The sequence below is a fragment of the Gymnodraco acuticeps genome, unplaced genomic scaffold (genome assembly GCF_902827175.1).
Source record: "Gymnodraco acuticeps unplaced genomic scaffold, fGymAcu1.1, whole genome shotgun sequence".
In the NCBI taxonomy this organism is placed as follows: Eukaryota; Metazoa; Chordata; class Actinopteri; order Perciformes; family Bathydraconidae; genus Gymnodraco; species Gymnodraco acuticeps.
In genome coordinates, this window is record NW_022991513.1 from 2,435,887 (window position 1) to 2,458,027 (window position 22,141).

Sequence of the window (22,141 nt, forward strand, 5' to 3'; positions counted from 1 at the left end):
ACAACATATTTGTACTTCAAATAAATATTTTGAACTGTTCTGTTTCCTTTGTGAGTTGTTTCTTTAATTTACATCACTCTTGATTGTGCTCTGCTGCACATGTTTCTCTTTTATTGCAGCTATCCACTTGAGAATAGATAAGTGTATGAGATCATGGTACTATATTTAATATTCTTTTGATAGAACAATTATAGGAAACAATGCAATAATACACGTTTGTGTGACAGAGAACAGGGCTTTTGAAACGTTACATCATGTGTAGTCAAACAAAAACACTTGAGATTGTATTTTATTGAACTAAACAAAATGTCCCTTTACCTACAGACACTATGGGATGATAAACAACATTTTAAATCTTTCTCACATTTATTTCTAACATGATGAAGCACTAACTACCTGAAACTCTTGAAGTGCAATATCCTTTCTCGTAGTGTCTTCTATACTTCCTGTATGTTTGTAGCAAATATTTCATCTCCTCTGAGAGATTATATAATGATTGCTATATTTAGAGTACAAACTGAGATAACATGTATCTGTTTTTTAGCATTAAAAACGTCACGAGGGGATAGATTTAGTATCAGAACTGTTATAGACTGCCAATCTGTAAATCTGATGATTTACTAATCCCTCCTGATGCAGACATAATGTGCTTTCCATGTTTTGAGAACTGCGACACTGTGATTGGACTTTAAGTGACAGCACTAGTCAAGTTACAACTGCTACAGTTTGTCTATTTGTCTGTAAAAAAACATCTAAATTAAAAACACAAATGTTTGCTCTTACTGTAAGTAATTAACTGGGAAAGTCTCATGGTGGTAGCTTTTAGTGTTTATCCTATTTTCATTGTGATATATTTTTGTTCCATTTTTAACCTGAAACGTTGATGATTAAACAGCGCCCTTTGGTTTATGTGCGTAGAATGAAAGAGGTCAGATTACCAACCAGGCAAAGCAAGCAACTGCCCCGAGATGTGGAACCTACTGCTGCAGGTCTCCCTTGAAAAAGAGATCATTGATCTCAATGGGATTTTACCTGGATAAATAAAGGTTTTGAATTGAATTGTATATTGGGAACCAAAAAAGCCCCCTAAGTTCACTGCCTGTTCATTCTTCTTTTTCAATTATTTTGTTATAGAATCTGACCCACTAAAGTACTATACCTATAAGGGCAGGAGGGAAATATTAGCACATGTTATAGCTTTGTGTTGTACAGGGGCTCCTTATGAAAATGTAATTTTTGTTAACTGTTGAACCAATAAGCAGTTATTGGCCACACATGTCTTATTTTCAATTATTAGTTTTAGCACTGTATGGCCTTACAGTATTAGTTCAAGTTGAATAATTACAGAAAATGAGAGGATAGAGAGAGGGGGAGAGAGAGAGAGGGAGAGAGAAGACGCAGAACCAGGGATGTTGTGGTTCATGGTTGACGGCGAGGGCAGCCCCAGTGCATATTTCAAGTTGGGTTTAATTTAATTATCACAAACTCTGACACACAGAAAACCTGAGACCAGATTAATTTGCTCATCAGAGTATGTGGGGGCATGCATGGGACACAACCCTCTTAATATTTAGATGATGACCAATAAAAACATGTTTTATTTTGACAACCTGTATAACCTATGCTCAATGCAACCATTCAATGCCTAATCTGTGATGCTCAGTAACACATAGTTACAAGTAAATATGTGAAAGCAGGATAGAGTATATCAGATCCGAAATGCATTAACTTCAATTTTGAATTGTCATCTGTAAATAAAGACATTCCTAGCATGAATTGATGCAGAAAAAGCACAAATTAGAGCATCAAAATCAACAATCCAACTCCCCTCCTTCCCTTGTTGCCCTTTTACTAGCAAAAACTGTTTTCTCAATAAAGATGGCATTTTCTGGCATCATCCTGTGCATATATCAAGTGTTTCCATCTGTGTTCCCCATCCATCTGGGAATAAATGATCGTGTCTGCGGAGGAGGGTGCAGTTCCGTGGCTGGCCGGCAGGTGGAGGTGTCGCCGCGCCGCTGTCCGCTAGGAGGTGTTGCTCCAACGGCTCCACTTTGTCCGTGGCCGTGACGTATTTCCTGGGGCTTGCACGGACCACTCAGCGGTACACCGGAGGGGTATCATGACTATTTATAACCAGCAATTCTCTCTTATCAATTTTTCAACCGCTTCGCCGAGCGGTCGTCGGTCCTAACACCGCGGGGGGAGACAACAACACGCCGAGGTCGAACAGGATGTAAAAGGGGGTAAGTTAAGCGGATTGTAAGTTGTGCTGGAGCTTGTGATTGTACTTGTTTGGGGCTGCGTGGTCGGCGAGTTTGTCTCCGGTACCACAGAGACCCTGGCACCGGGCAGGACAGCGAGGCATTGGGGTCTTATTGATCCCGGTTTGCTGTCAGTGTTTGTGGGATCGTGAAGGAGGGCAACTCGCTCCCAGAGGTGACGTCGACTGCGTCCGGTTCTCCTGTGGTTGTGTCAGCGAGGAATGTGTGTCTGTGCTCCTCGGTAGGGAGTAGTAAAATGTGAGGTCGGAAATGCTCTTCAGGGGTGGATGAGAGGAAAAGGGGGAGGCACCTGTGAGCACCGCGGTGTCAAGTTAATCACAGCGCGGTGCAGTTTCAGACAAATTTGTCCAGCGGAGGAGTTATCATCCTTGGATCAGCTCCAGCCGCCGCTTCGGGCTAAATAATGACTACGTGTTGTTGTCACGGATTCATCAACGCGTGAGGTGAGTCAACCGAGGGCAAGCTCAACACGTTACCCCGATCAGCTGATACATTTAAACATCTTAACTTTCATAAACATTCACGTGTTGTGGCGTTACAGGCCGGAGAAGTTTTCCTCCTTCCTGCAATTAATCTCTGCTCCACATAACTATGTCCTTTCTGACAAAAACAGGACGTGTTGCTGTTTACACGGGAACACTTTACACTTAATATCTTGGGTATCAGCGAGTATGAAGGCTGTGGCTTTACGACTGAACTTTGACACAAGGAGTAATCGATGCAAAAACAGCTGATTTTGTTGGGTTAGACTGGGCTGGCTTGTTGTTTTCTACATGTTCTAACTTCCTGTGAAACATGGACCTGAGCTTTAGCCATTTCACAGAAATAAGTGTGCTTCATTTTGGAAACTGAGCGTCTAGTGTTGTCTGTGCTTCCACTAAGCCCAACACTGTAATGCCTCTCCAGTGAAGCAATACTAAGCTACTGATCATTATGAATAAACACTTAAGCAATGTTGATGACATCGTTGCATGCACTTACATTTAGGCTACCAAATGAGAACAAGGCATCTCAAAAAGATAATGCCCATTGTTCTGAAGTAAGTGACTGCTTCTTTCTACTGTGTGATACAATTGTTTAGTAGGGTGTTAAAGTTGATGCCTGAAATACAAGCCTCTTAACTAAATGCATGTACTAGTTGTTAACTTAACTTAGAAATTGAGATTGTGTGAGATGTATCTGTGTAGTAGAAAGTATTCTGGAAGTTATTTGTTAATGCTGAACATGCTGCATACATCTGAACAAGTTCAGGCTTCAACCAAAGATTATTTTAATTGTGAAAAATGTTGTTCAACCCGAAGATATTGAGTTTACTGTCATAGAGAGGATGAACATTTTTGCATTTTTGAGCCTTTTATTAAGCTGAATTTGAGAGTTTTGACTTTTTATTCTTAAAAAAACAACTCGAACTCATTAATTGATTACCAAAAAGTTGCAATTGAACTGATGTTTACCAACCAACTAACTAATTGTCTTAAACAGATGCACCAGGGATAACATGAAGAACAGGCGAGACATTTTTGATAGTTTGCAGGCACTTGTTTAGGCTAATTGTCCGTCAAGCAATAACCGCCAATGGCTTTTACAATATAGATTCCCATTGTAAGAATGATTCACAAAGATGATCGCACGTTGCACACATTCAATACTTTGTGACCAACTTTACGGTAGTTTCGTCGGGTGGGGTCATTGTTATATCAGGTATACAGTCATATTACATACAAAGTTCAATGGTGGAAATTCTACACCACTGAAGAAAGAGGTAAAACCCTCCCATGTTATCAATATCCTGTAGTCACCAAGACAAACAATGTGGCGAAGGAGGTGTTGAAACATGAAGGTGTTTCTGCTTTGTGACATCCTGAAACAAGGCTTTTATACTCATTGTGTCAGGATGAGGATTTATTTGACTCTTTAGGAGGTGTACAATTCCACCATTTCCTTTCCTCTTGTTTCCCTTTTACTTGAAACACTATGTCACAACAGTCTATGAAGTAACCTAAGCACAAATATTTGAATATAATTTCCCCTGCGTTCTGTTTGTCATTCAGCTTCTATTGAAAGATGTGTGAAAGAGATTTATTTTTAAACATTAGAATATACAGTGGGGCAAAAAAGTATTTAGTCAGCCACCAATTGTGCAAGTTCTCCCACTTAAAAAGATGAGAGGCCTGTAATTTTCATCCTAGGTATACCTCAACTATGAGAGACAGAATGAGAAAATCCAGAACATCACATTGTCTGATTTTTAAAGAATTTATTTGCAAATTATGGTGGAAAATAAGTATTTGGTCAATAACAAAAGTTAATCTCAATACTTTGTTTTTACCCTTTGTTGGCAATGACAGAGGTCAAACGTTTTCTGGAAGTCTTCACAAGGTTTTCACACACTGTTGCTGGTATTTTGGCCCATTCCTCCATGCAGATCTCCTCTAGAGCAGTGATGTTTTGGGGCTGTCGCTGGGCAACACGGACTTTCAACTCCCTCCAAAGATTTTCTATGGGGTTGAGATCTGGAGACTGGCTAGGCCACTCCAGGACCTTGAAATGCTTCTTACGAAGCCACTCCGTTGTTGCCCGGGCGGTGTGTTTGGGATCATTGTCACGCTGAAAGACCCAGCCACGTTTCATCTTCAATGCCCTTGCTGATGGAAGGAGGTTGTCACTCAAAATCTCACGATACATGGTCCCATTCATTCTTTCCTTTACACGGATCAGTCGTCCTGGTCCCTTTGCAGAAAAACAGCCCCAAAGCATGATGTTTCCACCCCCATGTTTCACAGTAGGTATGGTGTTCTTTGGATGCAACTCAGCATTCTTTCTCCTCCAAACACGTCTAGTTGAGTTTTTACCAAAAAGTTCTATTTTGGTTTCATCTGACCATATGACATTCTCCCAATCCTCTTCTGGATCATCTAAATGCTCTCTAGCAAACTTCAGACGGGCCTGGACATGTACTGGCTTAAGCAGGGGGACACGTCTGGCACTGCAGGATTTGAGTCCCTGGCGGCGTAGTGTGTTACTGATGGTAGCCTTTGTTACTTTGGTCCCAGCTCTCTGCAGGTCATTGACTAGGTCCCCCCGTGTGGTTCTGGGATTTTTGCTCACCGTTCTTGTGATCATTTTGACCCCGCGGGGTGAGATCTTGCGTGGAGCCCCAGATCGAGGGAGATTATCAGTGGTCTTGTATGTCTTCCATTTTCGAATAATTGCTCCCACAGTTGATTTCTTCACACCAAGCTGCTTACCTATTGCAGATTCAGTCTTCCCAGCCTGGTGCAGGTCTACAATTTTGTTTCTGGTGTCCTTAGACAGCTCTTTGGTCTTGGCCATAGTGGAGTTTGGAGTGTGACTGTTTGAGGTTGTGGACAGGTGTCTTTTATACTGATAACAAGTTCAAACAGGTGCCATTAATACAGTTAACAAGTGGAGGACAGAGGAGGCTCTTAAAGAAGAAGTTACAGGTCTGTGAGAGCCAGAAATCTTGTTTGTTTGTAAGTGACCAAATACTTATTTTACAGAGGAATTTACCAATTCATTCATTAAAAATCCTACAATGTGATTTCCTGGATTCTTTCCCCCCATTTTGTCTCTCATAGTTGAAGTGTACCTAGGATGAAAATTACAGGCCTCTCATCTTTTTAAGTGGGAGAACTTGCACAGTTGGTGGCTGACTAAATACTTTTTTGCCCCACTGTACATGATATTGATCAATTAAGTTAAAAATCTAAAATACTCATAGCAAGTGTTTTCAACACCTTCATTGTACACGAACAACAACGTTAAGATTCAAAACATTTGCTTTGACATATATGCTTTTAGAATAAGTGCCCCGGGTGCAGATGATGTTAATTTAACTGCAGATTCACATAACTGCAACCTTAAGCACACATAAACGAGTAAACGAGGCACACGAGTAAAAGCTCATTTGGAAACCAGAAGACATAACAATGAACCTTTTAATACCTTTTATTTGTTATAATAATGGTCTGAATGTTGCGTTGCTGCTGGTAATTACAATAAAGACCATGTTTTGCTAAATTGAGGCTTTGTCTAGCACATTCGCTGTAAAACCTCCATGTAATTAACCTTAATCATAGTGAAATATTAGTGCCGCCACATGGATAGTTAGTCTGAAGGGAAGGACATTAGATGTTGGGTATTCTGCTGTCTGTATGACACTTACTATGTGATGATGATGTTATTGGTGCTGTAGTAATGAACCCCGTTGTATACTATCTGCCATGAGAATACATCACTGTCACAATTTAGGAACTGAGGAATAATTGAGCAGTTACTGCATGTGGGGTTTCTAAGTGTTGATTATGGCATATTCATAAGTGTTATTTCAGCAGTTTGCCACACAAACTCAGCTTGTTATTCTAAATCTCAGTGGGCTATCTGAGCGCTCGCTCTGTGATATTGACAATGCGTGAACAGGTGATTTAAAATAAACTTGTGTGTGGAAAAGGGTTCATATTGGCTAATTGTGTTAAAGCTAATTTATATAATTAAAATGTAAAAATAAACCGATGAGATGTAAACGGTTTTCTTTAAAAAACATCCTGATGAGTGCGGTAATGAGGCTGGTGTTATCCTTTTGGGTGTAATGATACTTAGCTAATTATAATTTGATGTAGTTTCTGTGTGTTATAACCTCTGTTATCGCAGTTTGCCATATGCAATCATTTACCGTGGAAACACTAAAGAGCACTCGCAGCGCGACGGTCGGCTTCTCCTCTGTTCCTCGGGAACAATAAAGAGGTTGGGCAGTAGTTGCTCCATGGTGTGTGGTTTTCACACTGACGTTAAAGAAACTGAGTGGTTGAGCGCCCTGATGAGGTCACAGCCGTCAGAGCTTATAAGTCGATGTGTGTCTGGAAATCAAACAGAGGTTTGGAACCGTTCGCTCTGTTTACCTGTGGCATCGAAGGACCGAGGGCAAAGTTGAGTGAGTTGTGCCAACAGATTTATCACGAGCTGTCTTTGTTTCTTTTTGGCTTATTTTAATTGTTTGCTGTATTTAAATTTTTGACTGAATTCAATTGTTATCTGTTTTATTTATTGTTACATACATACTAACTCAGGATCATGCACTTTTGTGATGTTTGGACTTGCATGCCAATAGAATAACAATTCACTTATTCCTTGTTACTGCCGCTTGTTCAGTTTAAGATTGCATTGGGCATTATTGTTGTGTATGCTGTCGTCCTATGGCATCACAGAAGACAAATGTCCATTTTATGAAATTGTAATGAACAATAAATGTAATCTGAATCTTATTACTTTAGATTTCTTTAAATAGCCACCTTGTGTTTCTCTTCAATTTCAGTGGGAACTGAGCAGATGATAGACAAAAGTAAACATGTCATTAATGCTGTGTTTGGATCCATGCTACTTAATGTAGGCTGATTTGTTTGTGTTTATGGGTTTAAATAAGCTTAACTCAGCTGGAAGGTAGAATTAAAACGCGGTGGAGGGATTTGTGTGTTACTGAAGGTGGGCACGTTCTACTTTGAGAGACACGGCACCCGATTTGATCTGCTTGGTTAAATATACGTGGTGTTTGTTTTATTAAATAGTAGTCTCTGTTGTGCAACTAGTTGTTATCTACATATAAATTAAATGAACATCTTTTGCTGAAATGCTTGTACGGATTAGCAGCTTGCCGTAGCGAGTCAGTCAGGCCGACCACTAACGATGCAGCTACCTGTGGCTTCACAACACATTGGAAAAAGTCTCTCTTAACCCTTTAGACGTTCCTCTGTTACTCTAGTCATCAAGTCTTTAAAACAGTGTTAGGTTGTATCTTTCTCACCTTACGTCTTATACTATTTCCACATGGGTCAGGATATTGCATTAGGATTCAAACATTGATTTGTATCGCCACTGATAAAGCAGCGCTTAATTTGGAGAACACATTTTAGGTTTGTTAGCAAACAATAAGAGTGAAATGTATAAATGCCACTTATAATGGAAGTGATTCACAGAAGCTATATTTGTTTCAACAACATAAGCGAAAGAAAGACGTGATCTCATCAAGGAAGGAATTTCTGAGTAACCAGCCTGAAGGGAACATCAGATGGATTTGAACAGAAAAGAGTCATTCTTCCATTGGACCATTTATAACAAAATGTTGCCCACTGAGATAAATTGGCTGTGACATTTAATGGAAGCTCATTGTTGAAAATGCGGGTTTACTAAAATGTATTAGCTCTGCCACGGAGGTTAGGTTTTCAGTGTGGTTTGTTAATTTGTCTGTTTGTCAGCAGGCTTAGGGAAGAACGACTGGCCGATTTCATTAACCGTGGTGCAGCACGGGCCTAGAAAAAGAACTCATTACCTTATGGAGCAGATCTGAATCATGGTGCAGTAACACACATTATTATTCGCTTATGGGAACAGCCTCAGCCGCGGTACCCTTGTAGTTTGTCTATGTATCAGCGTCTCAGTGAATAGATTTAGTCCAATTAAGAAACAGCCGCTGAATGAACAATAAACTATTAATGATGAACGTCCCAGCTGCCTCTAAACACATCATTCTTTCTTCACAACAAACTTTTCAGGAGCAATTTGAGCGCTTGTTTGTTCATGTGGAGTAGTGGCACAGCGAGTTCAATTTGAGTTTTCTGTTCATACCATAGCTATCCCAGAACAGGGGCTGTTTTATACAAGTCTGACACCTGCAGAAAGATGAGAAAACTAAAGAGACTTGAAGCAGAAGAACAATGTGACTGCAAGAAGGAGGAAACCAAGAAAAATAAGCACTTTATTCAGAGAACTCCAGTCATCTCAGGGGCTACAATAGAGATGGCACTTTGAGTAATAGTGTCCAAACAACAGTTTTTAGAGGCTACATTGTACCAGGAAACAATTACACCATGAGCTCTGGCTTCTGTATCTATACTATCATATGATATATTGCTTTGTCTTATAAATGGCATTTATTAAGGTGTTCTTATGGCTTCTTATATGTGTAGGCTCACTCCAAAGACGTACCCATACTCAAATCAGTGCATTGTATGCTGCAGTGAAATGTTATTGTCTGACACTTTAAGTGTGTACGTTCTGTCCTTGGCCGGAGCCATTCAGCGGCCGTCTCAGTCATTTAAACTCCACGTCGTAGTGAGGCTGACCTGCTGCGATCCCTCAGCTTCCAAGGCAAGGTCTGGCTTTTCCAACCACACTTCTCCACCTCTGCATGCAACTCAGTACACCTAAGCATTTTCCTTTCGTGAGCTTCATCTACCCTCCCACGGGAGTGTAAACCCAGATTTTGCTGCTGTGTGTCTGACCACAACATCAGGCCTGGCCTTGGCGTCTTGCTCGCTGCTTCCTGTGGGATTATCCGATGTCTGTACTTAGCCCGGCTGCAGTACGCCTGCTCCAGACTAGTGTTGGGGTGGCTGTTTTTCCTCATGGTCAAAACGGATCATATATAACTCGATAGTGTTGATTAATGTTAGCCATTTCAACACGTCTGTTTTCATTTATCTTGAGATCTGAAATCCTTCACAGTTTATTCCTCTATTCCTGTATCTGTTCCCCATTCAATCATACATTGAAGCCACCTGAGGGAAAAACTAAATCTCATTTCGAGCAAATGTTCTTTGGTGGCCTAATATGAATAGTTCCCCTGAAGCTATAGCGTTTTGATTCCCTCTGTGAAACTGGTCGGACTTGCCTGGTTTGGGCTGGCCGGGCTTTCATTTTAGAAATTCCTCTGGGCTTCTTGTGGTTAGCGCCCATTTTCCAGTTCTACTTGTTTGCTTATGCCTTGCTATCCCTAAATTGGTAAACTATTGGTCTTAGTCGAAAATGAAATCCTGAGTCATAAGTCATTTTCGGGTTTTTGTTTTCATGAAGGATTTCCACAAACCTTTCGTGTCGTCTCTAAAAAAAACAACCTATATACAGATCTTGTTATTAATCAAGGATTGGTTTAGTCGACACAATTGTGAATTGAGTGTTAGTCGATTAAGAATTGATTTGATAAAGGACACACAAGCGCTATTAGGGCTATAATCAATAATCTAATGTTATGCATGTTGAATATCAACATCGCTGCTTTTTGAAAATCCTTTCCCTGAAGCAGAGACTCCTAATCCCACCTTTCATTAATGAGGAAACACTTTCTGGATTGTGTTGAACATTTTTGTCACAAAACGACTTTATTTGACTTGGCTTGTAGTACATTTTGAACAGTGGAAATGTGGCTTTTAATATGGGCTCAGTCCATAAACAACTGCTGTCACTCGGGTCGGGCTCATACAGAAACTATGCAGGTTCATGTAGGGTCAGGTTTGATCGTAGCTCTAATCGAGTGCATAGTCTTCTTCCATGTGACAGTGTTATGACACACAACTGTCAGTCTTTTACACAGCTTTCTAAACATAGCAGATGGTTATTCTCTATTGTGTTCTTTTCTTCTTCCCGTCAGGTGAGCTGTGACTGCCCCCTTTCTTTGTCTCTCCGTGCACCTGCGTGTACTGTGGGCAGCCCCGGCCCGTCGGAGAGGCGCTGTGCTCAGAGACTGCGCTGCGCTACGAGCACCCATGGCTTCTGGCCCCTCATGTCCCCCTGTCGGCCGCAGGCTCCGGCTGAAGGAGCTGCTACTCGGGCCTCTGCTGGTCTTACTGGTTTCTGGGCTGGAACCGGTTCTGTGTCAGAAGGTCTACACGAACACATGGGCTGTCCACATACCTGGAGGTCAGGAGGGAGCTGATCTAATCGCAAATAAACATGGGTTCATCAATCAAGGACATGTGAGTACTAAGATGCACTTTTTTTGCTCTTTTATCTATTTTTGAAGATGCATTTGCAGTATGGTCAGGTTTGATTAAAAACTCAAAGAACTATGGCGCTTTAGACCAGGGGTGATTCTAGCTCCATGTGTGGAAAATAAAGCAAACTACATTTTTACTATGCAAATGTTTTGTAGGATGTATCCGCCTCCTTAAAGATTGCATTAAAAGGAGGTCGACTTGCCGTTCCTCACTGTATAATCTCTGACTTGTTAGTGTGTGCTCGTTCATGATTATATGAGTTATTTATGGATCTTTATCACTTTTATAATTCATTTTATTGGGGTTTCCTGTTGGCTTAGTTACCAGAGAGTAATGTTCAGTGGGAGAACAGCTCGTCCTTTTCCCACAATTTCATCTGCTTTCGTCATTCCCAAGACATACACTTGAATCTATTAATACAAAAGTATTAGTAGTTCCAAATGGTATGATAAGCCAGTTTCAGTCAGGCTGTTGTGTGACTGTAGGGGGAGATATGATCACCACTAAATTACATATAGTCTGTGCTTTATTGTCACAGAAAGGATCCTTTACAGCTCTTTCAAATGTACTGATCACATATACATGTCGCAACAATATATATATGTTTAATTCTGGTGGTTTACTTGTTACTGAACCATTTATGACAATAGTCTTAAGTCACAGTCCAAAGTCACAACTGAATCTAAAACCAGGAACAGATTCAAAGTTTTATAAAACATACAAGGGCTACAAATGACTAATAACGTGCTTTTAGTGTTGACTGACAAGGAATAGCACATATTGAGCAATCGTGTAAAAAGTCGCTGAAACATAGTATGATTAGAACTTTGTCCCAATTTCATAGGAGAATGTTAATCTATAACAAAAAAAATGTGTTTGCTCGTTCATGCTACAGATCTATATGTAATAGCTGAAAAGAAAGATCTTTCCATATGTGTAGACAGCGGTGTCCAACAGGGACTCTGCAGTGGGGGAGTGTGGTGTGAGTCAACTGGGAAGATGTGAGTGAACTTTAGTCGAGCTGTGGGCGTGAACTCAAATGTGTATGACTTGGATTATAAAATCCCCCTCAAACACATGGCACTGCATTTTAACTCTCTATTTAGAACAATCGAAAAGTTTAGACACAAATAATCTTCCTTTTTCTTACCAACTTTTTTGTTGTTGGCATATCCGACTTTATTTGAGGACAGTGTCGGTGAGAATAAAACCTGGTTATTTGTTATGCACTGTAACTATTTGACATCAAGCTGCTCCATATGTCAAATAATCAGCGCCTGGATCAAAACGGTTACAATTCCCAAACAATTATCCTTTGACTGACAAGAGTTGGATTGAGCTAAAATAAGTTTCCAGTCAACACACTTTCTGTAAAAGGTTTGGATTATTAAAATCGTTCTTGCTTGCCAGGCACAGAGCAGGCAATGTAACATTTCCTGTTTGCTTTAGTACAATTCACTTTTGTATCTCTTCCTGTTTGACCTCAGTGCAAACAAATTATCCTTTTTATATTGTCTGTAAAGAAATGTCTGACTTTTTAAATGATTAAGTCTTCAGCAAGACTAAAGGTTTGTATAGCAATGAATATCCATTTTAGGATTCAATGTAAGTTTTTGTACTTACCGTTACGTTTTGCTGTTAGGTTACTGCTGATCCTTCTTTCAGCCCCAAACTCTTTAAAAAATAACTTTCAAAGTATATTAACAAATGGATGTACCTATGTCATACTTAAATACTAGTTTATATATCAATATTGTTTTATATGTAACATCAAACCACATTATAGGATAATCTATTCCTCCATACTTGTTTTGAAGAAGTGCAGTGGAGTAGTTGAGTTGTAATTGGCAGATTGCAAAATGTACCTTTTATACTGTCAGGCTTAAGTGTGACATTGCACTAAATTAGGTTTATAAACAAAGTTTCATGAGGAATGTAAGGATGCTAAAAGTGTGACTTTTTCAGAAAGTGGAGAAAAAAAGCCATATGAACTGAAAACAAGCAGCTCTCATTGCAGATGTTTAATAACAGGCTTAACACTTTCCAGGGAACCATGTTCTGCTTTGCACCATATGGTGTTTCTGGTCATGACCAGGAATGTAATGTGTGCTCTGAATCATAGCACGCAGACTAGTGAGTAATCTTACTTTAAACCTTTAACTATGTATTGCCTGTGGACACCCAGGACTCCAGACAAAATAATCACACCCAAGTACTTACAGAACTGCCTCCAGGAGACGAGGAGCTGTGTGGTTTGGCTGCTCTCAGCAACTTGCTATCATAATTTATGATACTTTGAGGGAGGGAAAACCGATATTGTTTGTCTGACTAGAGCTGGTTTGATGAGGTAGTCTTGACACAGTGTTTGAGATGGAAAAATGGCAGAGCAGGGGCCTGTCTCATGAAGAAGGCTCAATAAAGTTAGCTGCATAAATGCTGCATAAAGCCTTGAGCTCTCAAATGTGAAAGATGGACTGAAGTAAAAACAGATGTTCCAGATTTGTACTGAAAGCAGTTGTTCTTCTTATTAAACCGGCTTCATAACTTATAACCCTGAGCTGGATTTTTTTTCAAATAGTTAAATAACCGCAGTTACAATTCACCAGATCACCAGGGAGCAGCCTGACCTGGCCTGGTATTTGTTCTTTAAAGATATGCATAGAAACCAACCTGTGCTGCAAAATAATCTGTTCGTTACCTGTTTCCTTATAACCATGGCAACGGTTTTCAAAAGTAATGTCAGTTTGACATACCAAACAAAAAGAAAGAGAAGATCCTCTTTCTGTATGTGCTGGTTGTTCCTCTTCTTGAGGAAGTTCCTGTCGTGTTGAAATTACAGTGTTTCCCACAGATCTGAAATATACTTGGGCGGGTGGTAGCAGCGGGCGGGGGGGGCGGGATTTGAACTCACAGCCTTCCGATCTTCAGCCCACCTCACTATCCATTCGATCAATCACTACCCTCTCAAATGGAAATATGTGTTTACATAAATGGTGACCACACTGTTTGAGACCCACTGAGAACTTAGACTAAGTTAACTATCTAAACACTCAGAGAGTCCTTTACCTCACCTGAGCTGAGGTTATCCCGAGCTTGAATGACACACAGAGACCAATCAAGGGCTTTGATTTATGATCTCTATGACAGTGGCCATGTTGGCAGGCCACATCATGTAGACAGCCAGTTACCCTGTGTGAGGCAGGCCACTTAACGAGGCGAGATCAGAGCAAGGGAGCGAGGGATCATTGTCCACAAGTTAATCGATCGCAGATGGCGTCGTGGTCACGGACGAATAAAAAAAAAAAAATACAAAGAAAATTATTTTAAAAAAAAAAGAAGAAAAAAAAGGGTCGCGAAATATACTTGGGCGGCCGTTAATATACCTGGGCGGCCCGCCCAAGTATAGTCTGTGTGGGAAACCCTGAATTAAAGATATGGTTACAAAAATGAATAAAAGCTCTGGTTCCTAATCCCATAATGAAAAAAGGGCTGAAAACACCTAATATTTTCAAATGATCGATTATTCTACTGATTATTTTGTTTAATAGTTGTTGAATGTAGATGCTGTTTGCTCTTTTATTAAGTTGCCTGCTTCAGACGGCTTCCCGTCGGTTGGACACGGTCAGTATTAGGACTGGCACCTTGACATGGCCATGATGAACCTCAGAGTAAATGACATGGAACAGTCACATCTGTTAAGCCCCTGTTATGGATGCATCCTCTGTGCTCATTAACTTTATGAGTTAAAGTTGGGGTATAACCACGAGTGATGACTGTATTAAAGACGCTCCTGCATTCAGGACGTCACTGCTCATTGATAAACTGAAGCCATTACCTCAGAGATGGAAACAAACAAATCTGTTATGCCCTCATTTTTTTTGCCTGAAGCTGCGAGGGAAATGAGCGTCGCTTTGTGAGCTATGCGTGGTGAGTGACTCTGGTGTGTTCAGGTGTTGGTGTCAGGCAGGAGAGCTGGAGGGGAGGATCAGAGACGGCAGCTGGGCTGGTTTTCTCTGATGATGGTCGTTTTTTTTATTTTCCTCGCCCTCTCTCTTCCCACTCAGACTATGGCACCCATAAACCCCATGTCTTAAACATGTCAGATTTTATGATCCATCACAATCCATTACGGCACACGCAGCATGTTGTCAAGCAGGCAAAGGCACAGTTTTAGTGAACACATACATTCTCATGTTGCACTCATGTTGAGTAGAACATCATTTTTTTTATGATTTTGCGAGGATAATAGAGATTTGATTTACTGTAACGGCAAGTTTCAACTTCTGAATTCATTTGACTTCTATGGGATACGTATTCTACTTGGTAAAGTTATACATGTTTGCTGTCAGTATGTTATTGATAGAATGTCAGGAGACAGTGATGAAAGAACGTCACAGTTACACATCACAATCTAACACTCAGAGATAATCATTTTACTGTAGAATAAATACAAGCAGAAATTGCTCCCATTTGTTTTCGATATTTACACAAGTGTAAAAAATGGCTATGGTAATTCCTTTTCTTTATTACTTAAAGTGTAATTATTCTACAGTATTATACAGTACTTAAGTAAGTTAACTCATTACCCGGAAACCCCCACATAAAGCCGCCAGTCGCCATCGAGTGTTATTGTGGTTTCTGCCGTTCCTTGTTTTTCTTTTACTATTTATTTATCTTTATTTGGCTGCTGCTCTTAGTAGTAGCAGTAATGTGGCCTGTAAAACTAAAATGTATTTTTGGCCAGAGGGCCTTTTATTGGAGGTTAAGAGATTAAAGTGGGAGACAGAGACGAGGGCATTGCCTGAAATATTCGGCTGGCTCAGGGTTCGAACCGGCTTACTAGGCGTTAAATGTTTTTTTTTAACGTCCAATATAATGCCTCATATTTGATAGATATTTTCTTTGTACTTTGAAGGTTAGAAACACAACAGGCTTGTCATCTGGCAGATGTGATGCATCTGCTCGTCTTTGCTGACTCTAGTTCCTAGCGGTTGGTTTGGTTTGCCGGGGCCATTAGTCGTTTGGAGTCAGCTCCCTCTTCTGTCACTACTAATCAATCAGGGCCTGAGCGCCAATGTGACAGTGGGGTTGGTCGTTTGTCAGCGAGGAAACTTTAAGGTAACGTTTGCTGACAGTAGCAAATAATGTTAAAATTCCAACTGCACCAGCTGTCTCAGTTGAGTTACCCCCCCCCCTTTGCTCTATCCCATAGTTGTCATATCATTCATCCTTCTTCTCTTTTTGAAAAGATAATAAGGAACACAATGTACAACTAATCAAACATTCTGTTTAATAAATAAAAGGTTGCTGTGACCAAGGGGGTTTTCAAATGGATTATACCTCTCATTTTGACTCCACTTCTACATTATAGGCCCGTTTTATAACAAGAGGAAAAATTAAACCTAAGTTAAAGTAATAAAATTAAGAAATGGCTGACTCACACTGTGGTAAATGGCTATTAACTGCCAGCTTGCATCTCTGGATGGTTATTTTACATTTTAAAAGACCTTTTCTTGCCCACATCATCAGGCTTGCACTGCAGTTTCTCAGTGGAACATTTTAGAGCTATGTCTGGTTCAATTGCACCTTCATTACGCCAGTATTTAAATAAATAGGCAAATGTGATTAGAGGCACTGCTGTAAGAAGTGCTTTGATATTGAGGCCTGACACGGTTACAAAAAAATTAAGGAGAATAAGAATCATTGTTTTTTTACACTTTTTTTTAATTGATCTGTTAGCTCGACTGCTCAAGTACAGCGCTAGATGGATTCTTTTAATATTTTTCTGATAAAAAAATCTTTTTATTGCGTTTCGAGTAATGTTTGTCATTAGAAGTGGAAAGCAAAATATGTGCATGCAAATGAGACAATGGTCTACTCTGTACTGATTGTATGTACAAAGAGAAAAAATTATTACAAACAAACAATAACGACTAAAGTAATCCCCTACATTCACTGCCAGCGAGCCTCATACACACAATTTCTTATACACACGATTATTTACCAGGGACATTGTTAAATTAATATATATGGATGTAATACATATGCATATCCGTACATGCAGTAAAAACCTATAATCATACACATCTACTGTATGTATACACACACACACATACACACGCTGCAGATAAGCTATACCAATAGCAGGTCGTTTTACAGAGTGTGGAATGCATTTAAAAAGCTTCCCAGGCTTCCTGAAATGTCCTGTTTGAGTATAGAATGGACGCCCATCTGACCTTTGAAGCCCACATTAAACAGCTGTGCAAGAACTCCTTTTACCACCTCAGGAACATCGCCAAACTCCGCCCCACACTCACTCTGTCTGACGCCGAAAAGCTGGTCCATGCCTTTGTCTCCTCCAGGCTGGACTACTGCAATGCACTCCTCATCGGGATCCCTAACAAAAGCATCCAGAAGCTCCAATACATTCAGAACAGCGCTGCTAGGATCCTGATGAGGGTGCGCAAATATGAACACATCACCCCCATCCTTAAAGCACTACACTGGCTACCTGTGGAACTGAGGATCGAATTCAAGGTCTCCGTCCTCACCCACCAGTGTGTCCATGGAACTGCCCCTCCCTACCTCAAGGAACTCCTCACCCCCCATACCTCCTTGCGGACCACCCGCTCCAGCAACTCCAACTTCCTCAAACCCCCCAGGACTAAGCTCCGTACTATGGGAGACCGGGCCTTCTGCTCGGCTGCTCCCAGTCTGTGGAATGCTCTCCCCGACCAAATGAGAGCACCACAGACCGTGGAGGCTTTTAAAAAGGGCCTCAAAACCCATCTCTTCAAAAGAGCCTTTGCCTAGACCTTTTTATCACCCTTTTATTTATTTATATTTTGGTATTGCTTTTTATTAATTCTACCGTATTGTATAATGTTTATTTATACTGTTCATGCTCACTACTTGTAGCACTTCGGGATTTGAAATCAAATATGAAGTGCTTTATAAATGGAACCCATTATTATTATTATTATTATTATTAGAAGTGAATATCTGATCTTTTGAAGTTTCATGCAGGACATAACGTCCGTCAACCACTGTGGATTCTTTTAATATTTGTACGGTCACATGTCGAACGATGCTTCTCTGACTGTGGCCTCTGATTCACCATCTCTTCCATCTTGTAAGCAACTCATGAAAGTTGACGAAGCTCTGTATCAGGAAACAACCTGCTCTTTGCCATGTTGCAGGACGGCTTTCTGGCCCTACCTTTTGTTGAGCAAAGTGTTATGCAATTTACAGCCTTTGGGTTTGTTGCATAACTCTCGTTTAGTGTCATTGTTGAGAAACAAAGCTGCACAATGTCAAGACGTGTCGTTTTAAAGATTGTAGAATAGCACAATTTCTGAGAAAGTATATTAGTTTCCTGGTCCTGGAATATGAAACGGATTATTGTTGTTTCTTCAAGAAAAACTAAAATGATGTCAAATCTATGTGACACTGTGTTTAGAGGATGCAAGATAAATCCCTTGGTTTCCATAGATGCTCTATTTGTATTAGTTTGTTCATAACCAGAGGTGAAAGAGGAAAAAAAGGCAATGAATAAATAAGTAATCTATTCTACTTCAAAGTCAAATGTAGCACTTCTCAGAAGCGTGTTACTTCCCTTCTTGTGAGCAGTGGTTTCTGTAACTGGTGGAGGATAAAACCGTCTGTTTGTAGGCCGCCTGCCTTTATAGCTCATTCTGCCGGTCCACCCCAGGGCTTTGCATGTGAGGGAGGATTGTGTTTGGCATACTGTGCTCCCACTGTACTCCGTGGCACCATCTTGGCCTATTTTCGCTCCTGTCAGAAGTGGTTAGACCCCTTTTTATGAAGGTTATTAATATTCTGTTCAGCACAAGATTAAAGAAGGGGCAAAAGGAGATGGATATTATCTGCAGTTCTGATGGAGTAGATGAAATGACACTCCTATCAGTAACTCATGACGCAGCACTGAAGTTGAAGGATGGCTATGTGAGGACTTCAGGTTTTAATCAGCTCACAACAAAAAGAAAATAATTTCTCGAGATATGGCGGCGGCGTGAACTTCTAATCTCTTCCTTCCACATTTGGTTGGTTTTCCCTTATATTTTTTTTAAAGCTTTCTTAAAAAGAGAGACCCTTTTCCATAGGGTCTTGCACTATCGGATATTAAAAATGTTTTTCATATTAATATATAAAGTGATATCATTCGCATATCTGATTCTGATTCTGATAAGACTTTTGGGTTTTAAGATCCCATTTGCCTGCAAAGAGAGAAAGAATGCAATGTAAACATGTTAATAAAAGACGTATTCATCAGTAAATGTCACTTTGCAACTAGGTCAGTATTCCATTGTGCATCCTCTCGAATAATAATAATAATATGTTTATTTATTATAGCCCCTTTCACAGAAATATAATTCACATAGTGCTTCACAAGTAAGAACAAAAGTTAAAATGAAGACCACAGAAACATGAATACAATAACCACATGAGGCAGAAATGTAAGGTCAACATAAAAACAAAACACAGACCACGTAGAGTCCTAAAAGGAACACACATAACAGAACACATCACACACATTTCAAATAGAAATAAAAGCCAATGTAAAAAGATAGGAATAACAACACTTTAAGCTATATTTTATTATTTGAATCTCTAAAATCCCAGTCTATTCTCATATCCATCTATAATCTGCCTGTCCCTATTTGACTGTAAGCACTGGAACTGGACGTTGTTCATTCATTTGTCTCTGCCCAACTTTACACAATGTTCGTGGTAACATAATTGCTGAAGTCACACCCCATGCTCATGAGTAATGTCTCTATTTGTTCATTAATCTGTGTCATTTAATTTGCTCGATTAAATAATGTAGTTTGAACTGTATGTAGTTTGAACTGTATGTAGTTTGCGGAAAGGGGTGGAGGCATGTTCGGTTGACTTACAATGATTTATCTTTGTTAAGTCATGAAAGTGTTCGGCAGGGACGTGCACAGACATTTTGGGGGGCAGGAGCTCAAGTGAGAAAAAGGGCACTTCCCATCATAATTTATAAAAAAAATGTTTAAAACAAAAAGTTAAAAATAGTTGCACATCTCTGACTTACTGACCAATTTATTTTAATACACTCACGCAATTGTTTAATACTCAACAGAATTCTACAAAATAATCAGTTAACACAGAGACAAGTCTTCTTTAGTATTCACTAAGCACAAGAGCAGACAACAAACTAGTCAAATTAATAGTTATTAAATGAGCAGCCAGCAATCAAAATGATGAAGTTACTGTTTAAGGACATTACAGGCAAAAAGATCGTTATGTCTGAATTCCTCTATAGCGTATTTTGGCTAATTAGCTAACTCGAGGCACTGGCAGTTTAGTCATTTGTTCATCTCCACTCACCTTCAAACAAGCCAAGAAAAGCCGGCATAACATGGGACTTTAAGGTGGGAGGTGCTGCTACCGGTCCGTCTGAAGTGAATGGCGATGACTGTCCGCACCGCTGTGCAGGAGACGTGGAGGGAGGGAGCATCGGAACTTCAGTCTAATCTCCCGACCTGATATTTTTATTTTGTATTCAATCAATATCTTTTTGGAAAGGGAAACAGTGCGCGAACAGCAGTAGATATATATATTCATTTATTGGGAAAAAAAAGAAGGAAAAAAAAAAAACCATAAAAAGGGCACTTTCGTTTCTCTGGAGGAAGAAAAAGGACAGGGGCTCAAACCCACTTTGATGTCTATGTGTGCACGTGCCTGGTGTTCGGGAACTTGTTTGAAGTGCTGGTCCTCGAAGGAATCACTGCAGTTTACAAATACAGGTTGCGCACTCTTTGTCCTCTCTCCTAGGTTCTAAAAATTGCACTTTTTATCTCACCTGCAACAACTTGTAATTGTTGAATGTCTCACCCCATGTCAGAATACTGTGAAGACATCATTGTATAAACTGCAACACCTCCATTGAGAGGCTCTGCTAAACCGTTCTTCCTATGCGAACTGATAAGTGCTTCTCTCACATCTCTCAGTTGAAACTTTATTGAAAAGTACAACCAGAGTAAATCGGAAAACACCAGAAATGAGAGGCTGAAGGTATGGACACCATAATTGGACTCTAGAGAAGTGAAGCAATTAACTGCGGGGAAATGGGGATTTGATGGAAAATCTTCTGACAGGATATGATTGGCCCAGAGATGATGGAGGAAGACGCTGCCTGCTGACTGCTGAGATGAGCTGCTCTGCATGATTATGTAGAATCCCACACAGGTGTTTCCTCACTTTTGTGCTGGTTTGCCACCGAAACATCTGCCAGAAGCGAGAATCACCAACGCCTTCACATGAACCTTTCAAGACCTCTTTGCTTCTCCGCCTTATCGTAGCCTCCTGACGCGATGCCAGCACGTCTTTCATCTAACTATGCAGCAATAACCGAAATGCACTTAGAAAAATGTCACAAACTGTGGCTTATTTCTGTTTTTCCTCCAGCTGCATTGAAATGAAGAATAGGATTTACTCAACTCAAATGCACTCTTGTCAGTAAATCTGCCCACATGAAAATGGAAATAGCCTTTTAGGAATTAATTAACATTGAGAGGGTTTATGCTTATTTCTGCCATTTATTATTTGCAATCTTTAATGCTCTGAAGGATGTGTTTTACGATATTCTAATGTACACAAAAGGAACAATAAACTGTAGAAGCACAGAACATTTAATATATCAAGTACATTTTGTGGAGAGATACTTTAAGGGGGAGTAAACATCGTTAGATCATAATGAAAATGAGGAATTCCTTTTCATAGCTACACAAAAAGCCCTTCATCTTTTGACAAAAAACAACCATATGGTTTTTGCAATATTCATAGATTGCTGATTCTGCCCTCTTTAATTATTAATGATATCTAGTGTATACGTCAAACAAACGTGAATAAAAAACACCTATTAAAACGCCATCACAGTTTCTATTCATCCATGATATGTTACTTTACCCTGAGGGCCTTTCAGGGTCCTGGAGTCAAACACCCGGCTCAAACACCCCAGCTATATAGATCGCCACCTCTAAATATTTTATAATGCTTAAGCATGTTTTGTAGGCTGGTTTA

At 40.0% G+C, this 22,141-nt stretch overlaps 1 protein-coding gene across 4 annotated transcripts in view; it reads left to right on the plus strand.

The window, feature by feature from the left end:
• The first annotated feature begins 2,067 nt into the window (after nt 1-2,067).
• The window catches only part of furina (furin (paired basic amino acid cleaving enzyme) a), a 90,791-nt gene continuing 70,717 nt past the window's right edge, over nt 2,068-22,141 (plus strand). The window contains exons 1-2 of one of the 4 annotated variants that reach the window (XM_034197045.1): nt 2,068-2,246; nt 10,726-11,050. In XM_034197045.1, coding sequence (XP_034052936.1) covers nt 10,841-11,050 — 210 coding nt within the window. In that variant the 5' untranslated portion in view covers nt 2,068-2,246; nt 10,726-10,840. Of the gene's footprint in view, nt 2,247-2,549; nt 2,729-7,149; nt 7,237-10,725; nt 11,051-22,141 lie in introns of those variants that run through there. The other 3 variants (XM_034197046.1, XM_034197047.1, XM_034197048.1) reach the window with 3 other exon arrangements.